This window comes from Nakaseomyces bracarensis (assembly GCF_045282275.1).
Source record: "Nakaseomyces bracarensis strain CBM3 chromosome Unknown Scaff11_0, whole genome shotgun sequence".
NCBI lineage: Eukaryota > Fungi > Ascomycota > Saccharomycetes > Saccharomycetales > Saccharomycetaceae > Nakaseomyces > Nakaseomyces bracarensis.
In genome coordinates, this window is record NW_027263957.1 from 584,410 (window position 1) to 608,431 (window position 24,022).

The window sequence follows — 24,022 nt, forward strand, 5'->3', positions numbered from 1 at the left end:
ATCTTACTTGCTTCTTTTTTTAAATTTAATTTTTTTTTGTTTTTGTTTTTTTATTGTCGTATGTTTTTCTGAATTTATTTGTTTTAATGATCCAAAAGACATTAATACTATTAGCAAGTATGAAATAAAACTTTAATGAAAGGATTATTCTTGAAATGAATATAATATATAAGCACTAGCTTTTAAATTCGTACTAATGGCAATCAACATCGAGCAAAATTCGTTACTAGCCGTTTATAATCATCTACCGTAGAGTTTGACTAATGGTGTTCGTAATATCCTCAGGAGAGTACTTAATATGCTTTCTGGGATTCTTGAACAAATTTTTATATCTACTATAGAACCTTTCATACATTGGTATCAAAAGAGCGACAATTTCTGTCTTTAAGATTCGTGTTAGAGCAGGGTCAGTAAGCTTAAACTGTTTTGTACGCGAAACCAGTTCTTCAAAACCTTCATTAAACTTCCTAAATTTCTCTTTAATTTGTTCCTTATCCTTCGACTTCTTACCAGTGCTATCAATGACAACAGTATCCATTAGATTTACAGTCAAGTCCTTCCAGTCAGCTACTAAGTAATCAACATACCTTTTCTTAAGTTTCTCTATTCTTGCTTGACCAGTTTGTCCCAACATGGTGTTTAGTTCCGATTTTTCAACTATTTGTTCTACTAGTGTCATATTCATTAAAATTAAGAAACCGATTCTTTGTTTAAACTTGTTTCTTGAACTATTTGCATTAGCAACATCTGGTTCAACTTGTGGATTTAAGAGAGATTGCGCTCTACGTTCTAGGTTGATCACTAATGTATCAATACAATCACTTATAAAGCATGACAGTAGTGAGCTTGGCCTGCTTTGATCAAATGTAGAGCTTTGAAATGTATACTCCTTTTCTTTGTAATTATGTGGTAGCCAGTTTTCTCTACTCATATTTTCCATTGCTGCTAGACAGCCAGTTTTATATTCGCTGAATTTTCTGAGTCTAGACATGGTATCTACAGTGGCTTCAGTAACACCATTATCTGACGGAATTTGAGACATGTGATTGGCTTTTCTCCCAATTCTCTCCACAGCATCCTTGAACAATGACTGTGTTACTTCTTTGACTTGTTTATTAGCGTTATCGATTTGATCCTGGTTCTTCAGAAGTTTTCCCTTAGTTGCACGAAGAACACCATTCATACATTCAGCCAGCTCAAAACTGAACAATCCTGCATTCTCAAGGTTCTCGCGTACAAAGTTCAAATCGGATGCCAATAATTTGCAGAAATTCCCGACGATTGGATTTAATATGTTGTTCAAGATACGAGGTTTTATCTCCGGATATTGAGCGAACAAATCATCGACTAATGAACGTTCATTGGCAATAAAACCAAGAAGAGCCTCTGTATAACTCAGAAAGCCACTACTTCCCTTTTCATAAGGTGCGTTTTTGGTTGTAATAATTTTCTTAGCGAATGGTTCCAAGAAAGCCATTGACTTCGTTATTTGCTGAGTCCTCTCCTGTATAAAGACATCCTGTATACCTGTGTCATCAGATTTCACATAGAAGTAGTTGAATATTATTACCATCTGGGAGAGAATCTTGTCCTCGTAATATGGGAATGGTATTTTCTTTTCCATGTTAATTTGCGGATCAAATGGCGGCATGGTGTTTAGTAAGCTGATGAACTTCAATTTCAATTCCTCTTCGGAATTGGAGATCATCTCTGCAATATGAGTTAATATACCATGAAACTCGGCATTTTGTTCGTGTTTTGACTTACCAGCCCTCATATCCTGGTACATATCTTCCAATTTATGAAGCTCGATAGTGTACGATTTCAACCCAATTTTCTCTATACCTTTCCCCAGCATTACTTCATGACGAGACGCCTCGTTGGCCAGATCCTTCACGGAGGCAACAGAGTTCAACGTACTATCGATATTCCTTTGTAGTGTCTTTAAAACGTTATTCCTAGAAAGGATGGGCGCAAATAGTTGGCTCGACTGACTTGATGTCTTTGAAATCTTTGACAGAGATTTATTTATTTGGTGGGTCAACCTGCTGGTCTTCTCCAACCCTTGCGACAACACCATAATGTCTGCCTCATCTATATCAATTGCATTCATTGTTAAGTACTCCTTCTTTTTATGATATTTAGAACAGAGAAAGAAACTTAATATCGGTAGTAGGCAACTAAGATTTGGTGGAAACTATTATGTTCCTTTATACAAGAGTGACTTGTATTATAAAAAATCGGAATGTCACTTTATTTAAAGGGACCCTTGGTCGATTTTCTCTAAATAGTGAAAAATTAAAAAAATTAGCATTAAGACTGAAAAATTGAAAAAATTCATAAAAAAAAAATAAAAAGTTGATTAAATTAATAATTTTAGTTAACATCGATTTTGTAATTCACATATTAGGATACAATTAGATCGCAGTTTTTATCTATTCGTGGGCTAAAGGGGAGTACAGAAAAGATGGAAACTCGGAATGTTGCTGATTTAGTTGTGAAATTGGAGGAAGCTGCTCAGCTTCAAGGCAGAGGAAGAGCCTACAGACGTGTATGCAAGCTTTCCAATTCTCAGAAGCAAGTTATTAGTTGGAAATTTAATGAATGGGATTATGGGAAGAATAATATTAATCTACCTTGTTATGCTCGTGGTCTATTCATCTTAGATGATGAGAACAATCCAGTCATTGTAGCTCGTGGTTACGATAAATTCTTCAATATTGATGAGACGAGCTTCACCAGATGGGATGCAATCAGCAAAGACACTCAAGGACCATACAATGTTACTTTAAAAGCCAACGGTTGTATTATATTTGTATCCGGTCTAGAGGATGGATCCTTGGTAGTTTGTTCTAAACATTCTACGGGACCCAGAGATGATGTGGATAGAAACCATGCCGATGCCGGTGAAACCTTTCTAAGGGAGCAATTATCAAAGGCCAATATAGATCCTAAGGAACTTGCTTTAGACTTATATCAAAATAATGTTACTGCTGTTGCCGAATACTGCGATGATACTTTTGAAGAACATATTCTGGAGTACACGAACGACAAGATTGGCTTATATCTTCATGGTATCAACCTTAATGAACCGGAATTTAGAACTTGGGATTTTGAGAAGGTTACTGAATTTGGTAAGAAATACGGTTTCAAGACGATCGAACACGAAGAATATCATAGTGCTGATTCTCTAAAAGAATTTTTGGCTAAATGCTCAATGAATGGAACTTATAAAGGACAGGAAGTAGAAGGTTTTGTTATTCGCTGTAAGAAAAATGATGGCAAGACAGACTTCTTCTTTAAGTTCAAATTTGAGGAACCTTATTTGATGTACCGTCAGTGGAGAGAGGTCACTAAAGATTATATTGCCTCAAAGTCTAGGGTATTTAGATTCAGGAAGCACAGATTTATCACAAACAAATATCTCGATTTTGTAATACCAAAACTGGACGCTGATACAAAATTATGTGAAGATTATGTAAGAGGTTTTGGGATAATTAAACTTAGAAATGAATTCCTTAAGGATTATGGTATGAGTGGTGTTGAAATTCTAAATCATGAGAAGGTGCTAGAATTGGAGCAGGCAAATCAAATAGACCACGATAGGGTTGATGAAAATACAAAATTCTTGATAATTCCAATAGCGGTGATCGGATGTGGAAAAACTACTACTTCGATGACAATCAATAATATTTATCCTGAGTCTTGGGGTCATGTCCAAAACGACGATATTACCGGTAAGGATAACAGTCAATTAATGAAAAAGTCATTGGAGTTATTAGCCAAACCTGGCATAAAGTGTGTTGTTGTTGATAGAAACAATCATCAATGGAGAGAAAGGAAAGAATTGTTTGACTGGTTAGAAGAGTATAAGGAAGATTATTTACCTTACGACACCAATATAAAAGTGATTGGTATCTCGTTCACAAAGAAGGAAGATCTGGATAATGTGAGAGAAATAACAGAGCAAAGGGTTTTTGCTAGAGGTGATGATCACCAAAGTATCAAACTTTCCAAATATGGTGAAAAGAAAGTTCTTGGCATTATGAGTGGGTTCATTAAACGGTTCCAACCCGTTAATGAGGATCGTATGCCTGACTGCCTTTTTGACCATATCATATATCTTTCGGTCAATGAAAAGGAATCTTCCTTGAAAAATAGTAAGACAATATTAAGTGATCTGCATCAAAAATATCCAATTCTAATTCCTTCAATCCCATCTGATGAAGAATTAGAAGTCGCATTTGAAAAAAGTCTAAACTATAAACCTAGTGTAGTGAAGGTAATAAATGATGGCAGACCTAGCAGAAAGGAAAGGTCTAAAGGTAAAAATGAAAATGGTGATTCTAAGATTCAAAAGCAAAAAGCGATTAAACCGGTATACTTTTTAGCTGATATTAATCACCCGGATAATATGATTTCATCATTAATTAAAACCTTAGATTCGAACAAGGACATTATAGATGAATCTGGCTTTAATATATTGAAGAAGTTTTTCTCTGAAAAAGCATATCAAAAAAAATTACATGTTACTTTAATCCATGTAGCACAAGGTAAAAAAGGCGGACAAGACCAGCAAAAACTATGGCAACTATACGTAAATAAATTTGACAGCTACTTAAGACCTGAGAAACCTTTGGAACCGGAAGTAGATCAAATTACCACAAAGTGTACAACATCTATTGTACTTGATAAACTTTATTGGGATGACAATATAGTCACCGTATCAGCAATTATAAACGATCTGTTAGACGAATACGGTCGTCCAATGGACTCACTAAAATGTTGTAATGTTACTCCGCATATTACAGTAGGTATTTTAAAGGAAGGTGTAAAACCTGTGTACTCCAATGAACTGCTAAAGAAAATGAATGATGACAATGTCTCAAATGAAGACGGTTACTCATTAGAACTGAGAAATATGCAACCAATACCTGCTACTTTATGCATTCATTTATAGATTCGATGATATTATAAATCATCATATTTTTTGTTGTTGTTCTTATAGATATAAAATAGATAAAAAGAATGTCATGATTCATGTATTACTATGATATAACAAATACGCACATGAGGAGAATATAATATTAATTTTTAATAAGTTAATAAAGAAGATGAGATACATGATATGAAGTATTATATTTTAAAAAGAAATCAAAACTACCCATATAATTACTATAGCAGTGTAAAGCTAATATCTCAAATAGTCATCATATAGTAACAAAATAAGCAAACATGACTTGAACAGTTACCCTGGCTTTGTATACGGTCCGGGGAAAAATGAGCTGAATTTGACATGGTCTTCTTCAGTGGGCTAAAGTCCTAGCCTATCAGTCTATATATGTAGTTTAATAATAAGCAATAGGAGATCAAAACTTGTTAATTATTACTCATTATTTATCCTAGAAACATTTATGATTCAGTTCATAAACAACAACTTTCATTTTCCATCTCCAGCAACGTAATTCTTTTTTAATTTTTTTTTTTTTGGATTAATCCATATAGAACTGATTAAGTTTTATCCAATCTTGTAATTATATTCAATTTACGTTATGAAACGTATGGTCACAGTTGTCGGTAGAGCGCCAATATCAAGGCTTCCGTGTACACATGCAGTGGTGATAAATCGATATTTAGTTGGGAAATTCGGCCACAGATCATATATGAGTACCGCTAGTGAACAATTTAGCATAGACGGTTTCCAAACGATAATCGAGAGGGACTTGGAATCGATAACTGATATCAACAGGAGAAAACTATACCTTTCAGCTAGTTTGAACAAATGGTCAGAGGCTCAGAAACTCCTTGGAGGTTTTCAAAAATTAGAAGACCCGGTTCAAGCAGCCTTAAGATTCTTTGAAAGTTACAACCTTGGTATAGTGGAGTTCTCTAATATGATACAGCCGTTATTTATGAATTCCAAGCATCGGGTTAAAATTACTAAAGATAACTTAGTGCTTATATCAAATATATACATGAACATGTGCAGGAATCTTGAAGATAATTTATTTTCAGTGGTACAATTACGTGACGTGAATGGGTTAATTAGACTATTGCTCAAGGAGAAGCAATTGAAACAATCACAAGAACTTCTAAATTGTGTTATTGACTCTTTTAGCAAAAAATCTGTTGATATATTGGGGCCTTATGGTGATGTAGAAACAATTGTCCATTATCTACAATTGCGTGCAGGATCATTACATGATTTTTGGTCTATAAAGACTACATGGAAAAAGACAATGCGATTATATGAGATTAATACTACAAAGAAGAGTCCAAGGTTCACTTATAATCTTTTAGAAAGGGAACAATGTATGTCAATTGTTAACTTTTTGCTCCATAGCAATGAGATGGATACAAAATCTATGCCATCATACTTCGATGTGCAGGTTATATCGAACGTCATTTCTTCGTTGGGTCATCTGGGGGAAACTGAATTGATAAAGAAAATAATTCTGCATATTTGGGGATCTGATTCAAACGTACCTGTCGTGCAGTGGGGAATCTATCCAACATCGGATGTGATGATATCAATTATCTCTTCTATATCAAAGCAAACTGGGACCATCCAACAAGGTTTAGAAATTCTGGATAAATTTCTGAAATTGTATCCTGACATGAATCTTAATCATATTTTTTGGTCAGATTTACAACGATGGAATATTGTTCTTGGGAAGGATAAAAGGAGTACTATAGATATATCAAAGAATTGTTGGCAACTAATGAAAAAATGGACTCAGAACAAAACCAGCAGTTCTATTGTACCTTATAATCATGAACTGTTAAAAATGGTATATCCTTTGTTAAACGCACAAATTGGGACATTAAAAGACCTTGCTTGGTGTTTTGAAATATTCGAAGACTGCTTCATTGCTTTGTATTCCAAGCATAAGTTGAATAAACATGAAAAGAGTTTGTTAAGACGTTATCAGATTTTGTGCGTGAAGAAAATGGCGATGAATGGATACTATAAGAAGTGTACTTTATTTATTAAAGAATGGTCATTTAATTATGATAATAAGAAAGAGCTTTTGGAGGTATTTAGTTCTGCTAGAAATAGATATCTGAATAAGCATGGACACAACCAAGCTAAAGAAATGAGCAAAGTGCAACAAAAGTACGACCAAGAAGAAGAAGAGGATATGTTATTAGGAGGGTTGTGGTAAAATTCATCTAGATCAAACTTGTTGAAGGACATATATCTGTTACAGTATCATTGGTTGCATTATAGACAAAAGCATTGATAAATTCTATTCTTTTTTTTTTATTATTCCTGCAAATATTACAGTAAATAGACACATTAATTCCTATACATTTCAATATAGATAATTGTAAATATTCATTACAATGATTGTAAAAACAATATAAATAAAATTGTATAACACTAAAAGTTTACAGAAGCTTTTTAGCCGTGATTCTATAAATGGCCAAGTTATCAGTAGGACGTGAGTGCCATTCTAAATTCCAATATTGAAAATAATAAATAAAAAAAAAAAAAATTGTAATAGAAAATGATATTGAGGCATGTTCATATTCAAAAAAAAAACATATCAAAATGTCTGAGTTAAAAGGATCAAAAAAATAATGAGGTAACCCTTAGAATGGACGTAGGTCATTAATGAAGACATATCTGGAGAATGACCACCATAAATATCTAAACCATTCCATTTGTGATTTATGACCATAAGCCATAGCTGCAAATGCAAGTGCATACTCATCGAAGGTGCTTACGAATGTAATTATCTCATCTCTTGGCGAGTAACATTTAGAAGGAAGATAAGATATCGGCTTGAAATTCCATGATCTTATGGATTCGTAAAGAATTTGTATCAGTTTTGGAACGATCCCGATATACTTCACCACAATATTCAGCATCGATAGACTTTCCAACTCTAGATAGAGCACACGTTTAGGGGCTTCAGTTCTCTTGAATTCCACCACAGCATCATTACAGACAATGTGGTTCTTATGATTAGAGATACCATTCTGATCAAATGTCAGAATAAAATCATTCTTACCATTATCAAGTTTCAAATGTTTCTTCAAGTCATCAACGAGTCCAGTCCAGACCTCTTTAGGACCGTCGGGGTGGTCTAAGATGGTAACATCGATGTTCTGTAGATTCTCCCTGTTAACAGCGAGGTAGTTTATGGATTTCTTGAGCTCCTGCGCTCTTAGTTCACCTAACCCATCTGCATCACCGTTAGAGAAACATATTACATTGAAGTTTTCAACATGGTCTAGTAACTGTATCAAAGTAGGAGCGAAAAACATGACTTCATCGTCTGGATGTGCTATTACAAGGTTTAAAGTACCTGCTTCGCCATCTTCAACATTTAGCACTTTATCCAAGTTAAGTCTATTCCCTGCCTGTATCTTTGGGGTGACATAGATGTATAGGACCTGCAACACCAGTAACAGCTTCGTCAACTTAAATAAGACTTTTGAAAAGGGAAACTTCTTCCGGTTATTTTTTAATTTAATAGTACTAATCTTCTCCATAGTATTAGCGTGCTTAATGTATTGTTATTGCCTTATTGTATTATTTCCTTTATTAATATTATTGTACTAGTGCGATATTGTATTGTATTGTTATAGCTTGTTTCGCTGTGTCCTTTTTTATCCCTTCGTTACATATTGAACTATAAATGTGCAATATAGGAGTTTCCTTATAATGAGATGGCCTAAGACGATCTACATATAGGTACAATTACAAGACAATGCCGCATAACCAGCAACACAAGTCAAAAAAAAAAAGAAAGAAAAGAAAAGAAATTTAAAAAAACCACCGGCTCCGTTTTGGTTTATATTCATGTGATCGTACGTATAAAAGTATATAAAAATATATTCTTGCACGTCTGTATCACATGTAGTTTTCCGTAGTACAATATATAGTACAGCCTCACCGATCCCCATCCCCTTTTTTTTTTTTATTTTTTCTCATTTCCGTTCCTTCGAGCGCCTGTGTGCTGAGAGAGAAGCGTGACAGTGTCTGTGCGTGTCTGTGTGTGTCTTTGTGTATACACATCAAAAAGATGATCTACATTTTTTATAACCTGCACGGTACATATCCCACAGCAAAACGCAGCAGTAAACAAAATGTGGGGTTTATGGATTACAAGTATATACACACACACACAAACACAAACACACACACACACTCAGAGACCCACCACTCAAATATCTAACTCCGGTTTTTCGGAATACGTTATACATAACGAAATACACTAACAAACCTAGTAATATAGAGTTCTACGTGATTGTCTATGTAAATACACACACATACACACACATACATACATACATACTTACATACTTACACGTACAATACTGGACTTACCGTGTTTTTCCATATGGGAGGCATAACTTCTTTCTATAGTGGTCCTTTTGACAATGGACAAAGATAAAAAGGTTTCCTGGCGTTTATTATTTAATAAAGCTACTAATAAATGAGCAGGAACCTGCAAGATCCAGAGTCAAAAGAATTATAACGAACAATAATTATAGTAACTACACCAAAAAAACAAAAAAAAAAATCGATGACTAGTGGGAATAGTACTCCGAGGTTGATTCGGAATATGGGCAGGGATAAAGAAGTGCAGAACGAGTTGTTTTACAACAACCGTGGCTCGACGACTCCTGGATTTAGGATTGCTCAGGCGTGTGATCGGTGTAGGTTGAAGAAGACGAAGTGTGATGGGAAGATACCGCAGTGTTCACAGTGTGCGTTGGTTGGGTTCGAGTGTCGTATTAGTGACAAGTTAAATAGGAAGTCCTTCCCGCGTGGGTATACGGAGACGCTTGAAGAGCGGGTTAGAGAGTTAGAGACGGAGAACAAGAGGTTGTTGGCTTTGTGTGAGATGAAGGAGAAGAATACCGAGTATCAGACGACGGCGATGGGTGACAGTTCGAGGGATCATAGCAACAGCTCTACTTTACAAAATGGAAATGGCATGCTTTTAGATGGTGATCTTCAACAGGGTAATGGTATGACTGCTAACGTGGTTCAATGCCCTAGCTGTGGGAACTCGGATCCAAACCACTCTTGTGTGCACTTGAAACCAGTAGTCTCGAATATTATTACGGACGCGAACACGGAGATATCGTTTGAACAGAACGTTGCGCCTGGTTTACCCGCGGTACAGGCACTAAACTCGATGAGTAAGCGGGAGGAGAGCGCGCAACTGGCAATGCTGGTGTCTCTAGCGCTGCCAAGATCAACTGAGGAGATATTGTTCATACCACAGCTGATGGCAAATATACAGAAATGCTTCGGTTTTGCATCAAAACAGTCACTGTATACAGTTTCCTTGCTTTCATCTTTGAAGAAGAACTTGCCGTCGCCTTCTACTCTCTTACTAAATAATTATAAACCTATTGATTTCCAAGAGCCTGATGATTTTTATGAGTTCTTTAACCAGAGACTGAAGTTAAATGTCCTGCCAGATGGGAAAATGCCGGTTGAAGACAAATTTATGCTAGAATGGAGTGAAGTAGAAGAACTTATTGAAATATTTTTTAAAAATTGTTCCAATAATATTCCAATTTTTACTCAAGAATTATTTGTGGCTCAGTTCATTGCATTCAGGGATGAACTTGCAAGGAATAGAGACGAACTATTTTTGAATTACAAAGCTGATGCTATTAAGATATCCTTTCTGAAGATATTCGCAACAATAGTATTAATTATGTGTCAAATGGGTCTAGTCACCAAACTGAAAAGAACATCCTCAAATATTCAAAATGATAAAACAAAGAAAACAAGAGTCCTCGTTTCCCACTACGATAGAATGATAAACGACATTGCATCGAATAAATTATTTACTGAAATGTCAATAACAACTATTCAAAGTCTACAGTTGTTGGCGTTGACGTCATTTTATCTTCTAAATACTGGTGATATTCCAAGATTATACCAACTGCGAGGAACCATAGTATCAATGGCCCAACAATTGAGATTACATCGTTGTCCAAGCGCAGTACTTCTGTCTGCATCAGGTGCAAGAATGCAAAAAAATGAGCAGGGTGAAAGAAGATTGTTATTTTGGGCAGTTTACTATCTGGACGTTTTCTATTCCCTTCAACTAGGTGTTCCTAGATTGTTGAAAGATCATGAGATAGAATGTGCACTACCAGTTTCCGTGGATGAAGACAGTCAACTGGAAGGTAGGGTGTCTTCGTTTTCATTGGCTATAACAAGATATGCAAAAGTATTAGGCAACATACTGGATTCTATATTTAAAAGAAATATGATGTCTGAAACAGCAACAGAAGATATGGCTTTACTTCATGAAAGCGCTCTGGATAATTGGAGAAATAAGCTACCTGATAAATATAGCTTTCATTTGGAAGCCAATGGAACTGTTAATATAGCAGAGCTTGAAAAAGAAAAGCAGAAAAATAGTGTTGAAACTGTAGAAAAGGTTTCGATATTAGTTTTCTATTTTTTGGCTAAATGTATGGTACACTTACCGGTAATTGCAACTAAATCGGCCATACAAACTACGCCATCAAATAATACGAATGGTAAATCGAAATATGGAAAAGAGAATACTGAAGCAACGCCAACTAGGGTATGTTCCTCATACATATTAATGCAGAAGGCAACAAGTACTATGTTGCAAGTACTGCATTTAGTATGTGACGAATATCTCCCTTTGCCTATCAATGTCGCAAGAACGAAGGCGAGGTTTGCATTGCTAACCGGATGTAGTGCGGTTGAGTACCTGAAGGGCGGTTCCTTGTACGTTGAGACGAAGTCATTGTTAGAAAGCTTGGTATTGGAAATAGAGGTTGATAGGAAACTTGATATGCCTGGTATTATTTCATGGCATAGTTTAAAAATACTGGATATGGCGCTTATGTTATTACTGCAACCACCTTCAACTAAAGCGGAAAGACTGGATAAGTTAGTTCAGAAGAAGTTGAACTACTATAACAGATTAATGGGCTTGCCAGCTGTGAAAATTAAAAACTCTAACAAATCAATAGAGAAAGCAACTGTTGAAAAGAAAAGGGTAGAAAAGGAAGTAGAGAATCTGTCTGAAAATACATCAAATATTAAGAAACAAAAGATAAGCTCAGATACACCATTAAATGCTGACAACATAATTGTCAAGAAAGAGGGTACTGATAACCTCTCAAATATTGATATATCTGGTAATAATAAAGGTTCTTATGCCTTCTCATTTAGTAGCACTGATTTGTCTGCGTTATTTAATACTTCGGACGGTATGTTTAAGAGCGTTAATGACAACCTTGCCAGTTTCACTAACCCAAATATCGAAGTTAAAAACACAAACATGGCAGATTCTAATACCAAAAAGGCGATACCTGTAAAACTAGAAGATACTGAACCGCATAGAGGTTTGGAACAAGTTCTAGTTGGTAATAAGAGTAGAAATACAAGCTTTTCGAAACTTATGCTTTTATTTAATGGTGATGCACAACTTTCAAATACAAATATATCTAGAAATTTGAACTCTGAAAAACAAAATAATCAGCAACTATTTAGTGAACAAACGACCGATAATCCACTTTTCCCATTTTTTGAAAACCAAAATCAACAGAAAAATGATTTCCTCAATGTTAATGGCAATTATGCGGCCGATTATGATTTTATTATAGATGCATCCTTAGGGTTGGCACCATTATTGTCGGACAATAAAGATGTTTCTGATTCCAATATTATGTACTTGAATGAGACAACAAACAACCGTCCTTCTAGTAGTGGGTATGCAATGTCGAACAATGAAACTGATCAGCAGAACACAATAAGTTCTTCAAATTGGGTACCTGATATCAATAATAAGAACAATGAAAACACCTCTTCAGTTTCAGAATATTCAACGCCAATTACTTCCAATTTTGGGGCCAATCAAAGTGTTCCATTGACCGCTGATTCAAGCCAGACTTCGAAAAGTAACAATGAGCGACTCTTTGCTGCACACAAAGTGAAGTTCAACGCTATAAGGAAAAGTTCACCGAGGACCGAGTCCAGTACAAACGAAAATAAAAAATATCCTTTTGAGGACACTGTGAATATGTTTGATGAAGATACGTTAACAATGAATTTTGGTGAGGTCCAACAACAGAGAAGACCAAGGAGGTATCCAAACTATAACAGCAATCTGAATAAAGACTCGTTAGCATTGAATACCAAGGTCAATGGCGGTCGTACTCAAGCAAACTTGAGTGATTTGTTTCAATGGCAAAACTCAAAGTAATGTGAGATTATAATGTGGACATTAAAAAAAAAAAACCATAAAAACTGAAGTCTGTATTATCTTTAGTTTTCTTCCCTTTATTTTTCGTTTTGTTCTTTTTTGTTTTTTTTTTATTATCTTGTTTTTGTTATCTTTTGTTTTATTCTATCGTGCCAAAATATTTGTAATTCTTCATCCTCTCTTCTTTTATTTATTTATAGTTATCTCTATTCTGTTATGCATTCATATATTAATTTATTTATTCTCATTATTTTTATTTTATTTTTCGTTTTGATAATTTCTTACCTACTATGTGTTTTATTAATGATTATTATTAATTGAGACCATATAATTTATTAACGACGGATGAACAAATAGCCGGTAGAAACCTAACCGCTTCAAATTGTTATCTGCTTCACAGTATAAAATGGTATTTACTAGAGCTGTTATTATTCTAGATAAATTAGTTCGATTCTTTCTAGAAATAAAATGGCATGGCTTGTTTCACGATAGATAAAAATTTAAATCTTTAAAGAGAATTGAATATTTTACAGGTGAGAGGCAATATTTTTAAAACTTTATTTGATAATCATTATGTAATTGATATACTTTTTTTATTCTTCATCGTACCAACTTAAGGAAGAAGGGGTAAGGGGGTCTATGAGGAATTTCAAGGTGTCATCTTGTTGATTTTAATATTCACACCTTCTTTGTTTTTATTTTTTATTTTATTTTACTTTATTTTTTTCATGGCAGTGTCAATAACATTAAAAAAAAGGTGAGCTGAGGAAGTTGAACGGTCACATGAAAAGATGAAAGGATTACTCCGTATAGCTTATACAAACAAAGAAAGTAGTGTATATAATTGTTATAATTACTCGATTGATCTCTGTTCTGGAAGCTGTGTAGCGAGTTAAAATTTCAGATGTAGGCAAGGCGAAATAAACATAAAATAGTTGAGAAAAAAAGAAAGAAATATCGAAACAAAGGCGAGAAGAATGTAAATGCAACGATTGAGGGGACACCCATTGTTTCAATTCAATTAATTTATTTCTTCAAAGGTGATTACCATATGATTTTTTTTTCTTCTTTATGTTCCTATTTTTCTTTTTACTAAGAAAGTTCTATACGTTTTGTAAATGTGTAATATATTATTAATATCTTGACCCATTTTCGCAGTTCTATACAAACGTTTCTGTGGATCTTCTATATATCTATTACCTTTTTATTTTTTATTTCTTTTCAAGCTCGAATGACATTTTCATTTGAAAAAAAATGCTTTCTCCGAACACCTTACTGGAGTTCCTGTTCTTGTACAGGAACACACTAATTTTGTCCTGAATTGGAAAAACGTAAATACTGGGACGCGTAAAAAATAGAATGTATAAACGCGTGAGTTACATCATGTCCTTTTTTTTTATTTTGACAATGTTAGGGTGTCTCTTATCAGTACGAGAAACTGTTCTCTCCTCCTGGCAGTAAGACACTCTTTTTTTTTTTTTTTTTTAAGAATAAAATAAAGGTTAGTAGTTTTTTTTTTTTTCAGTAGCTTATTTCACATAACATTATTATTAATTTATTTTTTAGTTCTACAATTCAAAGATACATTTCGTTTCCTTTGAAAGTCATTTCTTTTTATTTACTAAAATATTTCAAATTCTAGTTCCTTGCTAACAATTTTGTTATTTCTAATGATATTTGTAGAACAGAATTGCGCCCATTTTTTTTTTTTTTACAATAATTGTTATTATTCTTTATATGCCTTTAAACCTAAAATATACGGAGTATCAGCGGTGGAGGGAACGAGTTGTATAATATACTATGACTCTCATCTAAAGAACGTAAATGTCAATCCACATTCAATTGATATATAAATGGTGCTCTATTGTTGTAGAACTTAAAAATAATATACAATCTTTCTAATTATTTTCATCATCTTTAAAATAAAAAAAGTATTAACCAGTTTGATAAAGTACCACCTTAACGTCTCTCAAAACAATTATGAGTACTATAAAAATTTATGATAAGAATAAAGATGACAGTGAACCATCGATACATTCTATTACTAAAAAGATAGTTATAGCTGACTGTAATGAATGTGATAGCAATTGTGAGACCTCTTCTGAGGACTGCATTTCACAGTCAGATGAATCTGATAAATGTGAAGATGATTATCCATGTTGTGATGATGAGGAAGATAACAATTCACCATTTCAGAAACCCGATTATTTTGAGTCTAAAACTAAGGAAGTAATGTTCATAGTCTCGTGCATGGTTGCTCAACTACTAAATCAAGCTGGCCAAACACAAGCAGTGTCTACAATGAATGTTTTAGCAGAGTCCTTCCATTCTGATAGTAGTAAACAACCTTGGCTTATGGCATCATTTCCATTAGCATCAGGTTCGTTTATCCTGATCAGCGGCAGGCTTGGCGATATATACGGTTTGAAAAAGGCCCTTATATGGGGTTATATTATCATGACAATATGGTCCATTATTTGTGGGCTAACGAAATATTCCAATAGTGATGCCTTTTTTATTGTGTGCAGGTCATTTCAAGGCTTAGGTATTGCGTTCATTCTTCCAAACGTTATGGGTTTAGTCGGTAATATATATAAAGTCGGAACCCTGAGAAAAAACTTAGTTATAAGTTGTATTGGATGTATGGCACCTGCTGGTGCTGCACTTGGGGCTGTATTTGGTGGGTTAATAGTGACAGAGGATGCAGAGCAATGGCCTTGGATATTCTATGCATTTGGTATTGCATCCTTTATTAATATGCTAATGGCCATTTATTCTATTCCAAATAATGTTCCCACCAATGTTCATGGTTTTTCAATGGATTGGATTGGATCTTTCATAGGAGTTTTGGGTCTATTATTGCTGAATTTCGTTTGGAATCAAGGACCGATAGATGGGTGGGGTTCTGCATATATTATTGTACTGCTTATAGTCTCAGTACTGCTGCTATGCGCATTTATTGTATATGAGCTTAAATATGCAAAATCACCATTACTTCCTGAATCTATTTTCAAAAATCACAAAATTCTCATGATTCTAGCTGCATTGTTCTTTGGATGGGGTTCCTTTGGTATCTGGACGTTTTATTACTACGCATTTCAGTTGAATTTGAGACATTATTCACCTTTGTGGGCTGGTGGCACCCATTTTATGTTTGCCATTTGGGGTGCTGTTGCAGCTTTCGTTGTTGCGGTTACTATTAAAAGAGTTGGACCCGCCGTCTTGCTTTGTTTTGCATTGATAGCATTCGATTGTGGTTCGATCATGTTAAGTGTAACACCAGTCCATCAAACATACTGGAGAATGAATCTCGGTATGCAGATAATTTTAAGTTTCGGTATGGACTTATCATTTCCAGCATCATCAATTATTTTAAGTGACTCATTACCGATGCAGTATCAAGGTATGGCTGGTTCATTAGTTAACACGGTCGTCAATTATTCGACCTCCTTATGCCTGGGTATGGGAGGTACTGTTGAACAACAAGTCAACAAGAATAAAACTAATTTATTGAAAGGTTACCGTGCAGCTTTGTATTTGGCAATCGGTCTCGCTTCTGCTGGTGTTATTATTAGTTTCATACTTCTATTCATTACGATCTGGGAAAGCAGGACTAAAAAATGTGATATTGAATCGACAGAATGTAATTCCTTAGAAGAGACATGTTAATATAATAAATCTCGTTACCTATAGGTGTTGCTCTAATTTTATGATACATTTTTGAAGTGTTATTCGAATAATATCATTTTCTTTCTGATCTTATAATTTTATTTTTTTTCTATATTATATTTTAATGGGTTTCTTTTATTTTCTTTTAAAATTCCTTATATTACGGATATATTCTGATAAATATAAACTTATTTACAGTTAATAAAAAGTTTTAGAATTTAGTTGCTAAACCTGTTACATCAGGTTTGAACCATTCTTCCTTTAATGCAACCCAAAGATTATATGCCAGTTCGTGAGCTTTTTCTTCTGATGAGCTTGTACCTTCTATATAAACCTTTAATTTAGGTTCTGTACCAGAACCCCTTATAGTAAATCGAACTTCATCATCTTTACTAGTGGTATGAAGTGGTTTCACTACAGCCGATATCATTTGTGAATTCTTATCAATTGGCAGGTCAGGAATATTATCGGGTGTGTTGGATTGGTAACCAACTGTCAAGTCCCTAAAATAAGTCACCTCAAAGTTTGGACCTACTGTTTTTGGGTAGTGTAAATTTTTGCTCGTATATAACTTTCTAATGTCATTAAAAACCTGTGTAGTCATATCGGGATTAGCAACAATGTAATAGCCATTGTACTCTTGAGAAACTCCATATTTTTTATAACATTCTTCTATAACATCGATAGGGTAGAGAGATTGGTGTTTTATCCAATATGAATATGCCTGTAGGAACACTATTGTTGCACTAACACCATCTTTGTCATGTTCCATTGCCGGAAACATGTAGCCAATTGCTTCTTCGTAACCAAATGGTACATAGAACCCATCATCCTCAAATTTTAAGGCTTCATTACCTATCCACTTGAACCCTGTAAGCGTATCCTTATGTGTAAACCCTTCCTTTTCTGCCATCTTCTTTATTAATTGGGCTGAAACGGTAGAGTTTAACATAGCCAAAGGACGTTTTTCTACTCCACTTTTAGTGAGCTTCTGATACTTTTGAAGCTCGTAGTATGCGAACAGTAGACCGATTTCATTTCCTGTTAGCTGCCTCCATTTACCGTTATTGAAATCTTTGACTGCGACAGAAAATCTATCAGCGTCCGGATCATTTGCCAGTACTAAGTTTATATCATTTTCCTGAGCCAATGCAATACCTAAATCTAATGCACCTTTCTCCTCTGGGTTTGGAAAACTTACGGTCTTAAAACTTGGATCTGGATTTTTTTGTTCTGGGACTGTGATATAATCAATTCCATCCTTCAGATCAAGATTCTCGGAAAGTATTTTATTAAATATTTCATAACCAACACCATGCATAGGGGTATACACAAACCAGGGTTTCTTGCTAGGTGGTTCGAACCTATCTTCAACTAGAAATTCTTTGGCTTTCTTGGCATATAAATCTTGCATATCATTTTTTACATACCTCAACTTTTGGGCACTGTTCGCATTATCCAAAATACGTTTAAAGTCCCACTCATCCGACCATGGTTTTAAGTTCTTACTAATCTCGTCAGCAATATTATGGTCATGAGGTGGAATGATTTGGCACCCGTTGGCATAATAAACTTTGTATCCGTTGTCCATCTTAGGGTTATGACTAGCTGTAATCATGATACCAGCTGAAGCTTTCAGATGATCAACGCTAAAGGGTACCATAGGAGTGTGAACGAACTCATTGCCAGGGTTTAGATAATAGACCTTAAAACCAGCTCTTACAAATGTGGCAGCGGTAACTTCAGCGAATTCCTGTGAATGATATCTATGATCATGACCTATCACTACACTTAAATTGTTTGGAAATTGTTTCTTAATATATGTTGCTAACCCTTGAGAAGCCTGTAGAATAACCAATGCGTTCAATCTGTTCGTACCCACCTCCATCCTGGCTCTCAAACCAGCGGTTCCAAAAACTACTCTATTATCAAACCTCGAATGCAAGTCATCCCATTTCTCTTCCTTACATAGCAACGATAACTCTTGTAGAGTTTCTGGGTTTTTATCCCATTCAAGCCATTGTTCAATTGGGCCCCTTAAATTCGAAGGAAGAGATTTCAAATTGATAGACATTTTTTTAGTTCTTTTCTAACTTTACAACTGTAATCGGTAAATATATATGTTCGATGATAGTCATAATTAAATTCTAAGAGGAATTTAAACTGAAAATACAATCCTATTGCTTATTTAATTTGAATCACACTAACCAGTTACCTTTACCCTTTTCTTGCCGGGATTTTTGGCTCCCCTTAAAGAAGCTGGCTTTTTTTCCTCTTTCCACATTAATTCAAACAAGACCTATTTAGATTCTTAAGCAAATCGACATTACATATTTGCTAGTTAATTTGAAAAAATAGTACCAGTGAGTAATATTTAATGACTATTTTTTTATTTACTTAAGTATTTTTTGTTTTTTTTAACTATTTCTCGTGAATATTAATTAGTATGCCTCTTTGATTTTGGATTTATATTTGTTTGTTTAGTTTTTTAATTCTTTATTGTTTCTTTAGGTGATATTTGTTGCTGAATTGTAACTGAGTTGTACGGTCACAACATAATCATCCGTTTGGTAATGCAATGTTACTCTGTGATATGAGTAATGAAAAGTTAGGTATTGTCATCATATATTTTACATTATTTTGGTGATAAATTTGTAGGAAAGCTTTATGATTTTTTTTTTTTAATCGTCTTCATCATCGCTGTCCAAGACATTGAGTAGTTCTTCTTCTAAGTCAGAGTCGCTATCTTCTTGCTTATTTTCCGCTATATAAGGTTTTTTATTTTCACCATCTAGTTCATCGTCGGTTGTATCCAACGACCTTTTACGGCTGATATCCATCTGCTCTGCATTATTTCCGACATCTATGTTTGATTCCTTATCTGTCCCGTTTTGGTCAGAAGCTCCGATATCATCAGTTTTTTGTGCAGTATGGCCATCTTTTTCTTCTTCATTTCCAACAGCTCCTTGATCTTCATCTTCATCTCCTTCATCATCTTCATCATCATAATTAATCTCGTCATCATCATCGTTTAGCCATGAGGTATCACCTCCAAATAATGGCATTGTTGGTTCGCTTTGTATTGTAACTGGGGAACGTTCAAATTCATCCCCTTCTTCACTCTTCTTCAATTCTTCGATTTTTCTACGCTCTAATTGCTCTTCAAATTCTTTCAGTTCTAACTCAGATACTGGTTGATCAACAATCAATAGATATGGTTTCTCGTCAACAAGTTTCCAACTTGCTAAACATTCAAAAATCCAATCAGGATGTACAATTTTGATATCTGGGTTAAAAGTTTTGGCCAATCGGGCCTTATATGTACCTGGTGTTTTGGTTATTACGTGGGTAGTTTCTCTAGTTATATCTGGAGTACTATCGGCACCGAAAAGATTTGTCCATATAACAATGTCAGACCTTTGGATATCAGTACCCAAGGGTATTAAGCCTGAGAAAACAAAATGGCAATCTTTGAAAACTTTCTGTTTTAGTTTAGGCATCAGAATAGTTATGTCAGCTTCTTCATCTATACTTTCATCTAAAAGGCGATAATATTCATCATGGATATATTTCAGAGTATTTTTCAGATAAAACAACTCATCATCATCATCGATAAGTAGTCGCTGATCATGCAAATGTTTCTGAAGTTTTGCTAGAGGTCTATTTTGTTGTTGCACTTCCAGAGAAGCAGAAAATTCTAACTTTTTGGCTAGTTTCTCTTTAGATTCTTTATCATTATTCTCCTCGTTGGTAGCAATTTGATGACTCAATTTTTCTTCCTGGCGTTTCACTTCTTCATCTATCTTCTCCTGGAGTTTCTTTTCAGTATCAATTATGTCAGTCAATAGTTCCTCTGATTGTTTCATCTTCTGCCTTGCTCTTCTGCCCAACTGTAACATTGTGGTTTGTTGTTTGGGCAAGAAATTTGAATTTATGTCACCGACCCCAACAAAAAAGTTGTAAGGTACTACCTTAATTAAGTTTGGACACCAATTCCATACATCACCTCTATCATCAATGACAACAACCATTGATTGATCTGTAGGAAAAAGTCTCTGAAGTGACTTTTGAGTCAATGAGCCATTTTCATCTCTTGAGAGTATACGGTCACCAAATAACGATCCATCAGGATCTATAATCTTTGCAATTTCCAACGCATATGCTCTAGTGGCCATAGTATAAATATGCATTTCATAAAGTGGACTAACCTTCTCAAAAAACTCCTTTAAACCGGGTCTGATCTTTACGTAATACCAGCATTTCCGAGCTGGTAGTTTTGGGCCCATATATAAGAGCGGTAAAATTGGCTCCTCCTCTAGTGAAAAGCTCTTCACATCTTTTAAAGTATCATAATTCGGATTAGTTGGATCGTTTTTCCATTCCCCAATGGTTGGGTCAACACCACAGTGTATTACTGTTTGATCTAAATCTACTACTAAAACTAGCTTCTTCTCTTTCCTTAATCTAGTTCTTATCTGATTATCTAGGTCTCGAGCTTCCCTCCTACTAACTCGCAGATTGGTATCAGTATGCGATATGGCTATATTGGCATCGACCTGGTCGTATTCGCTGACCTCTTTACCACACATCGTACATAACCCCCCGTAAATAATATCATGGTTACAAGGTCTCTTGACCTCACATATCATTATATTAGGCGAGGGAATTTCATCATGTTCATCGACGTTCCAGGACACTAAATCACCTTCAAAGGGAGCTTCAAAAAATTCAATCGATTCTCTCACGGTTCGCTTAGATTTTTCGACATCAAGACCTTCTGACCCAATCACGGAATCATCTGGCGAATTCGCTATTTCTACAACGTACCAGAACTTGTACGCAAATAATCTCTGACCTTTTTCGACATAACTACCTGTTGGAACCATTAGTTCATCAATTGTAATTGGATAAGGTAGTCCCTCTGGAGCAATTACCGGTGTAGTCATTTTTTTTTTTTTTTAATTCTTTACTTGGACCTAAAATATAAGTTTCTATGCTCCTCTTATTTTAACAATATATTTCAGTATTGCTTTATTTGTTTTTATGATGGATTTATGCTCGTTATTATTGTAGTTACTATTTTGTTCTTTTCAATGTCTTGATATAGTTTGATTGCTTCCCTCCAAATATTCAGACTATTTTTTATGAATAAGATATATGTAATTGTTATCCTCTCCTTCTGAAATGACTATTAGTTCTATTGAATTCCGTATAATTCAATTGAGAAGTCCGTATTTTGTATTCTACTTGTTTCTTGTTAATATATTATCCCTTCCTTTGCCTCTCTGTTTTTATTTGTATTATTTGAGATACTCTTTCATGTAATATGACATCCAATTGAATTAATGACGAATAATACAGTAATTGAGATTTCTGAAGTACGTTTTAGCCTCTTATATGAATATCAATTACTAAAGTTTATTTATAAATGTCAATAATAAACATCCCTCCCGCCAAAATCCTAAAAAAAACAATAAAAAATTTTTTTTTCTTTTAATTTGTCCGCCAAATTAATTTATTAAGGAAAAAAACCCTAATTAAAAAGTTACTTCGGCTTGTCTATGGTCTCCATGAGGAGAACTAGGGTTTAGGGTTACGTGATGATAATATTGGGAATTAAATAAGAATGTGTACATTAATAGACAATGGGCATCATCATCATATCAAAATTGCGAAAACTTCATTATTAAATTGATTCCTAATCTCTATATCACACAACATTCTATATATATAATATAGATATAAAAAAATAAAAAAAAAAATACAAATGAAAACATTCCACTTGTCTATATGCATTAACAACAATGCGCAAAATAAACTAAGCTTCACATAAATGAAACAGAAGAGACTTAATAATCGGTATACTTCTTATCAATTGTTGTTGTTGTTTTCTATTATTTTTTCATCGGTATTTTATTTCTCTTTATACATCACCGTTTAATAGCGCATCTAGAGCACCTTGAACAGATCCTCCGCTACGTCTTAATGCGGCAACATTTCTGTCAAAGTCAAAGAACCCCATATCATTCAGTTGTCTTAGTTGTTGTTCGTAACGTTCTTCTGGGGGTCTGTTGTCTTCTTGAGCCGGTTGGGCACCACCCATCAAAGAAGCAAACAAGTTAGGATCAAATGCTGGCATACCAGTGGATCCAGCACCTGCACCTGCACCTACACCTGCACCTGCACCTGCACCTGCTGGTGGTTGGCCCATCATAGCTGCGGCAAATGGGTTCATCGCTGGATTCATTAGAGCTGCAAATGGATTGGCACCAGCATTGGTAGCAGCAGGGTTTGTGTCATTAGTGGTTCTGTTGTTATCGGTAGAGTCAGTTGTTGGAGTGGAGTCATCACCACCTGGGGCTGGGAAGGCGGAGGCCTCAGCGCCTGGACCTGCACCTCCATTCATCATTCTTGCAAATTGCATACTCTGTCTCATCATAGCTGGGTTAGTCAACATCTGCCTGAACATGGGACTCTGTAGCATTTGTCTAGCTTGTGGACCCATCGCTTGTAGCTGTGGGTTGGATTGGATCATGAAGTCAATCATCTCCGGGTTGCTCAACATTTCGTTCATTTGAGACTGGAAGATTGGGTTTTCCATCATTCTCATCATTTCATCTTGGTCGGGCATATTATTCAAACCACCATCTGGGCCAAACATATCAGCGGAGGGCAAGTTAGCGTAACCAGCGTAACGAGCACCAGTCAAATCTGCCAATGGGTTAAACCCACCAGTTTGACCAGAAGAGATATTAGTTGGAACAGTCCCAGCTGTAGTATTGTTATTGGTTGTGGATGCAGTAGCGTTAGAACCACTGGAAGCCGATGCTGAGTTCTGCGTAGTAGATGTGTTCCCACCAGACTTCACCATATGAACAGCATGGTCATCCTTAATATTATACGACTCAACGGATTGATCATCTTTCAAAATCTTACCTGAGAAAATCAACCTCTGAGAACCAGCAGGAATCTCCGATACCTTAGCAATCTCTTCCTTCAACTCTAATATAGTCTTCGATGGTTCAATTGACACATCCCACTTATTCTGACCTGATTTAACATGGATATTAATAGACATGTTTTTTTTATTTTCTTCTTATTTTCTTCGTATTAATTTGTTTTGTAAG

General features: G+C 35.0%; 9 protein-coding genes across 9 annotated transcripts; 4 read left to right on the forward strand and 5 right to left on the reverse strand.

Moving 5' to 3' along the window:
* Window positions 1-244: 244 nt before the first annotated feature.
* On the reverse strand, window positions 245-2,113 carry EXO70 (GTP-Rho binding exocyst subunit EXO70; the record flags this gene model as incomplete). The annotated part of the gene is made up of 1 exon (XM_071053437.1): window positions 245-2,113. One exon carries the CDS (start codon window positions 2,111-2,113, stop codon window positions 245-247), a length of 1,869 nt encoding a protein of 622 aa, XP_070910845.1.
* Window positions 2,114-2,467: 354 nt separating this feature from the next.
* On the forward strand, window positions 2,468-4,960 carry TRL1 (tRNA ligase; the record flags this gene model as incomplete). Its single annotated transcript, XM_071053438.1, has 1 exon — window positions 2,468-4,960. The coding sequence occupies one exon, from the start codon at window positions 2,468-2,470 to the stop codon at window positions 4,958-4,960; it is 2,493 nt and encodes an 830-aa protein (XP_070910846.1).
* A 592-nt stretch (window positions 4,961-5,552) lies between these two features.
* Window positions 5,553-7,166, forward strand: AEP2 (Aep2p; the record flags this gene model as incomplete). The annotated part of the gene is made up of 1 exon (XM_071053439.1): window positions 5,553-7,166. One exon carries the CDS (start codon window positions 5,553-5,555, stop codon window positions 7,164-7,166), a length of 1,614 nt encoding a protein of 537 aa, XP_070910847.1.
* A 430-nt stretch (window positions 7,167-7,596) lies between these two features.
* GPI12 (N-acetylglucosaminylphosphatidylinositol deacetylase) lies at window positions 7,597-8,502 on the reverse strand (the record flags this gene model as incomplete). The annotated part of the gene is made up of 1 exon (XM_071053440.1): window positions 7,597-8,502. One exon carries the CDS (start codon window positions 8,500-8,502, stop codon window positions 7,597-7,599), a length of 906 nt encoding a protein of 301 aa, XP_070910848.1.
* A 1,037-nt stretch (window positions 8,503-9,539) lies between these two features.
* Window positions 9,540-13,226, forward strand: CAT8 (DNA-binding transcription factor CAT8; the record flags this gene model as incomplete). Its single annotated transcript, XM_071053441.1, has 1 exon — window positions 9,540-13,226. One exon carries the CDS (start codon window positions 9,540-9,542, stop codon window positions 13,224-13,226), a length of 3,687 nt encoding a protein of 1,228 aa, XP_070910849.1.
* Window positions 13,227-15,206: 1,980 nt separating this feature from the next.
* Window positions 15,207-16,895, forward strand: ATR2 (Atr2p; the record flags this gene model as incomplete). Its single annotated transcript, XM_071053442.1, has 1 exon — window positions 15,207-16,895. One exon carries the CDS (start codon window positions 15,207-15,209, stop codon window positions 16,893-16,895), a length of 1,689 nt encoding a protein of 562 aa, XP_070910850.1.
* Window positions 16,896-17,106: 211 nt separating this feature from the next.
* PRM15 (phosphoribomutase PRM15) lies at window positions 17,107-18,969 on the reverse strand (the record flags this gene model as incomplete). Its single annotated transcript, XM_071053443.1, has 1 exon — window positions 17,107-18,969. One exon carries the CDS (start codon window positions 18,967-18,969, stop codon window positions 17,107-17,109), a length of 1,863 nt encoding a protein of 620 aa, XP_070910851.1.
* Window positions 18,970-19,576: 607 nt separating this feature from the next.
* Window positions 19,577-21,841, reverse strand: FCP1 (protein serine/threonine phosphatase; the record flags this gene model as incomplete). The annotated part of the gene is made up of 1 exon (XM_071053444.1): window positions 19,577-21,841. The coding sequence occupies one exon, from the start codon at window positions 21,839-21,841 to the stop codon at window positions 19,577-19,579; it is 2,265 nt and encodes a 754-aa protein (XP_070910852.1).
* Window positions 21,842-22,818: 977 nt separating this feature from the next.
* DSK2 (ubiquitin domain-containing protein DSK2) lies at window positions 22,819-23,973 on the reverse strand (the record flags this gene model as incomplete). Its single annotated transcript, XM_071053445.1, has 1 exon — window positions 22,819-23,973. The coding sequence occupies one exon, from the start codon at window positions 23,971-23,973 to the stop codon at window positions 22,819-22,821; it is 1,155 nt and encodes a 384-aa protein (XP_070910853.1).
* Between the last annotated feature and the right edge of the window lie 49 nt (window positions 23,974-24,022).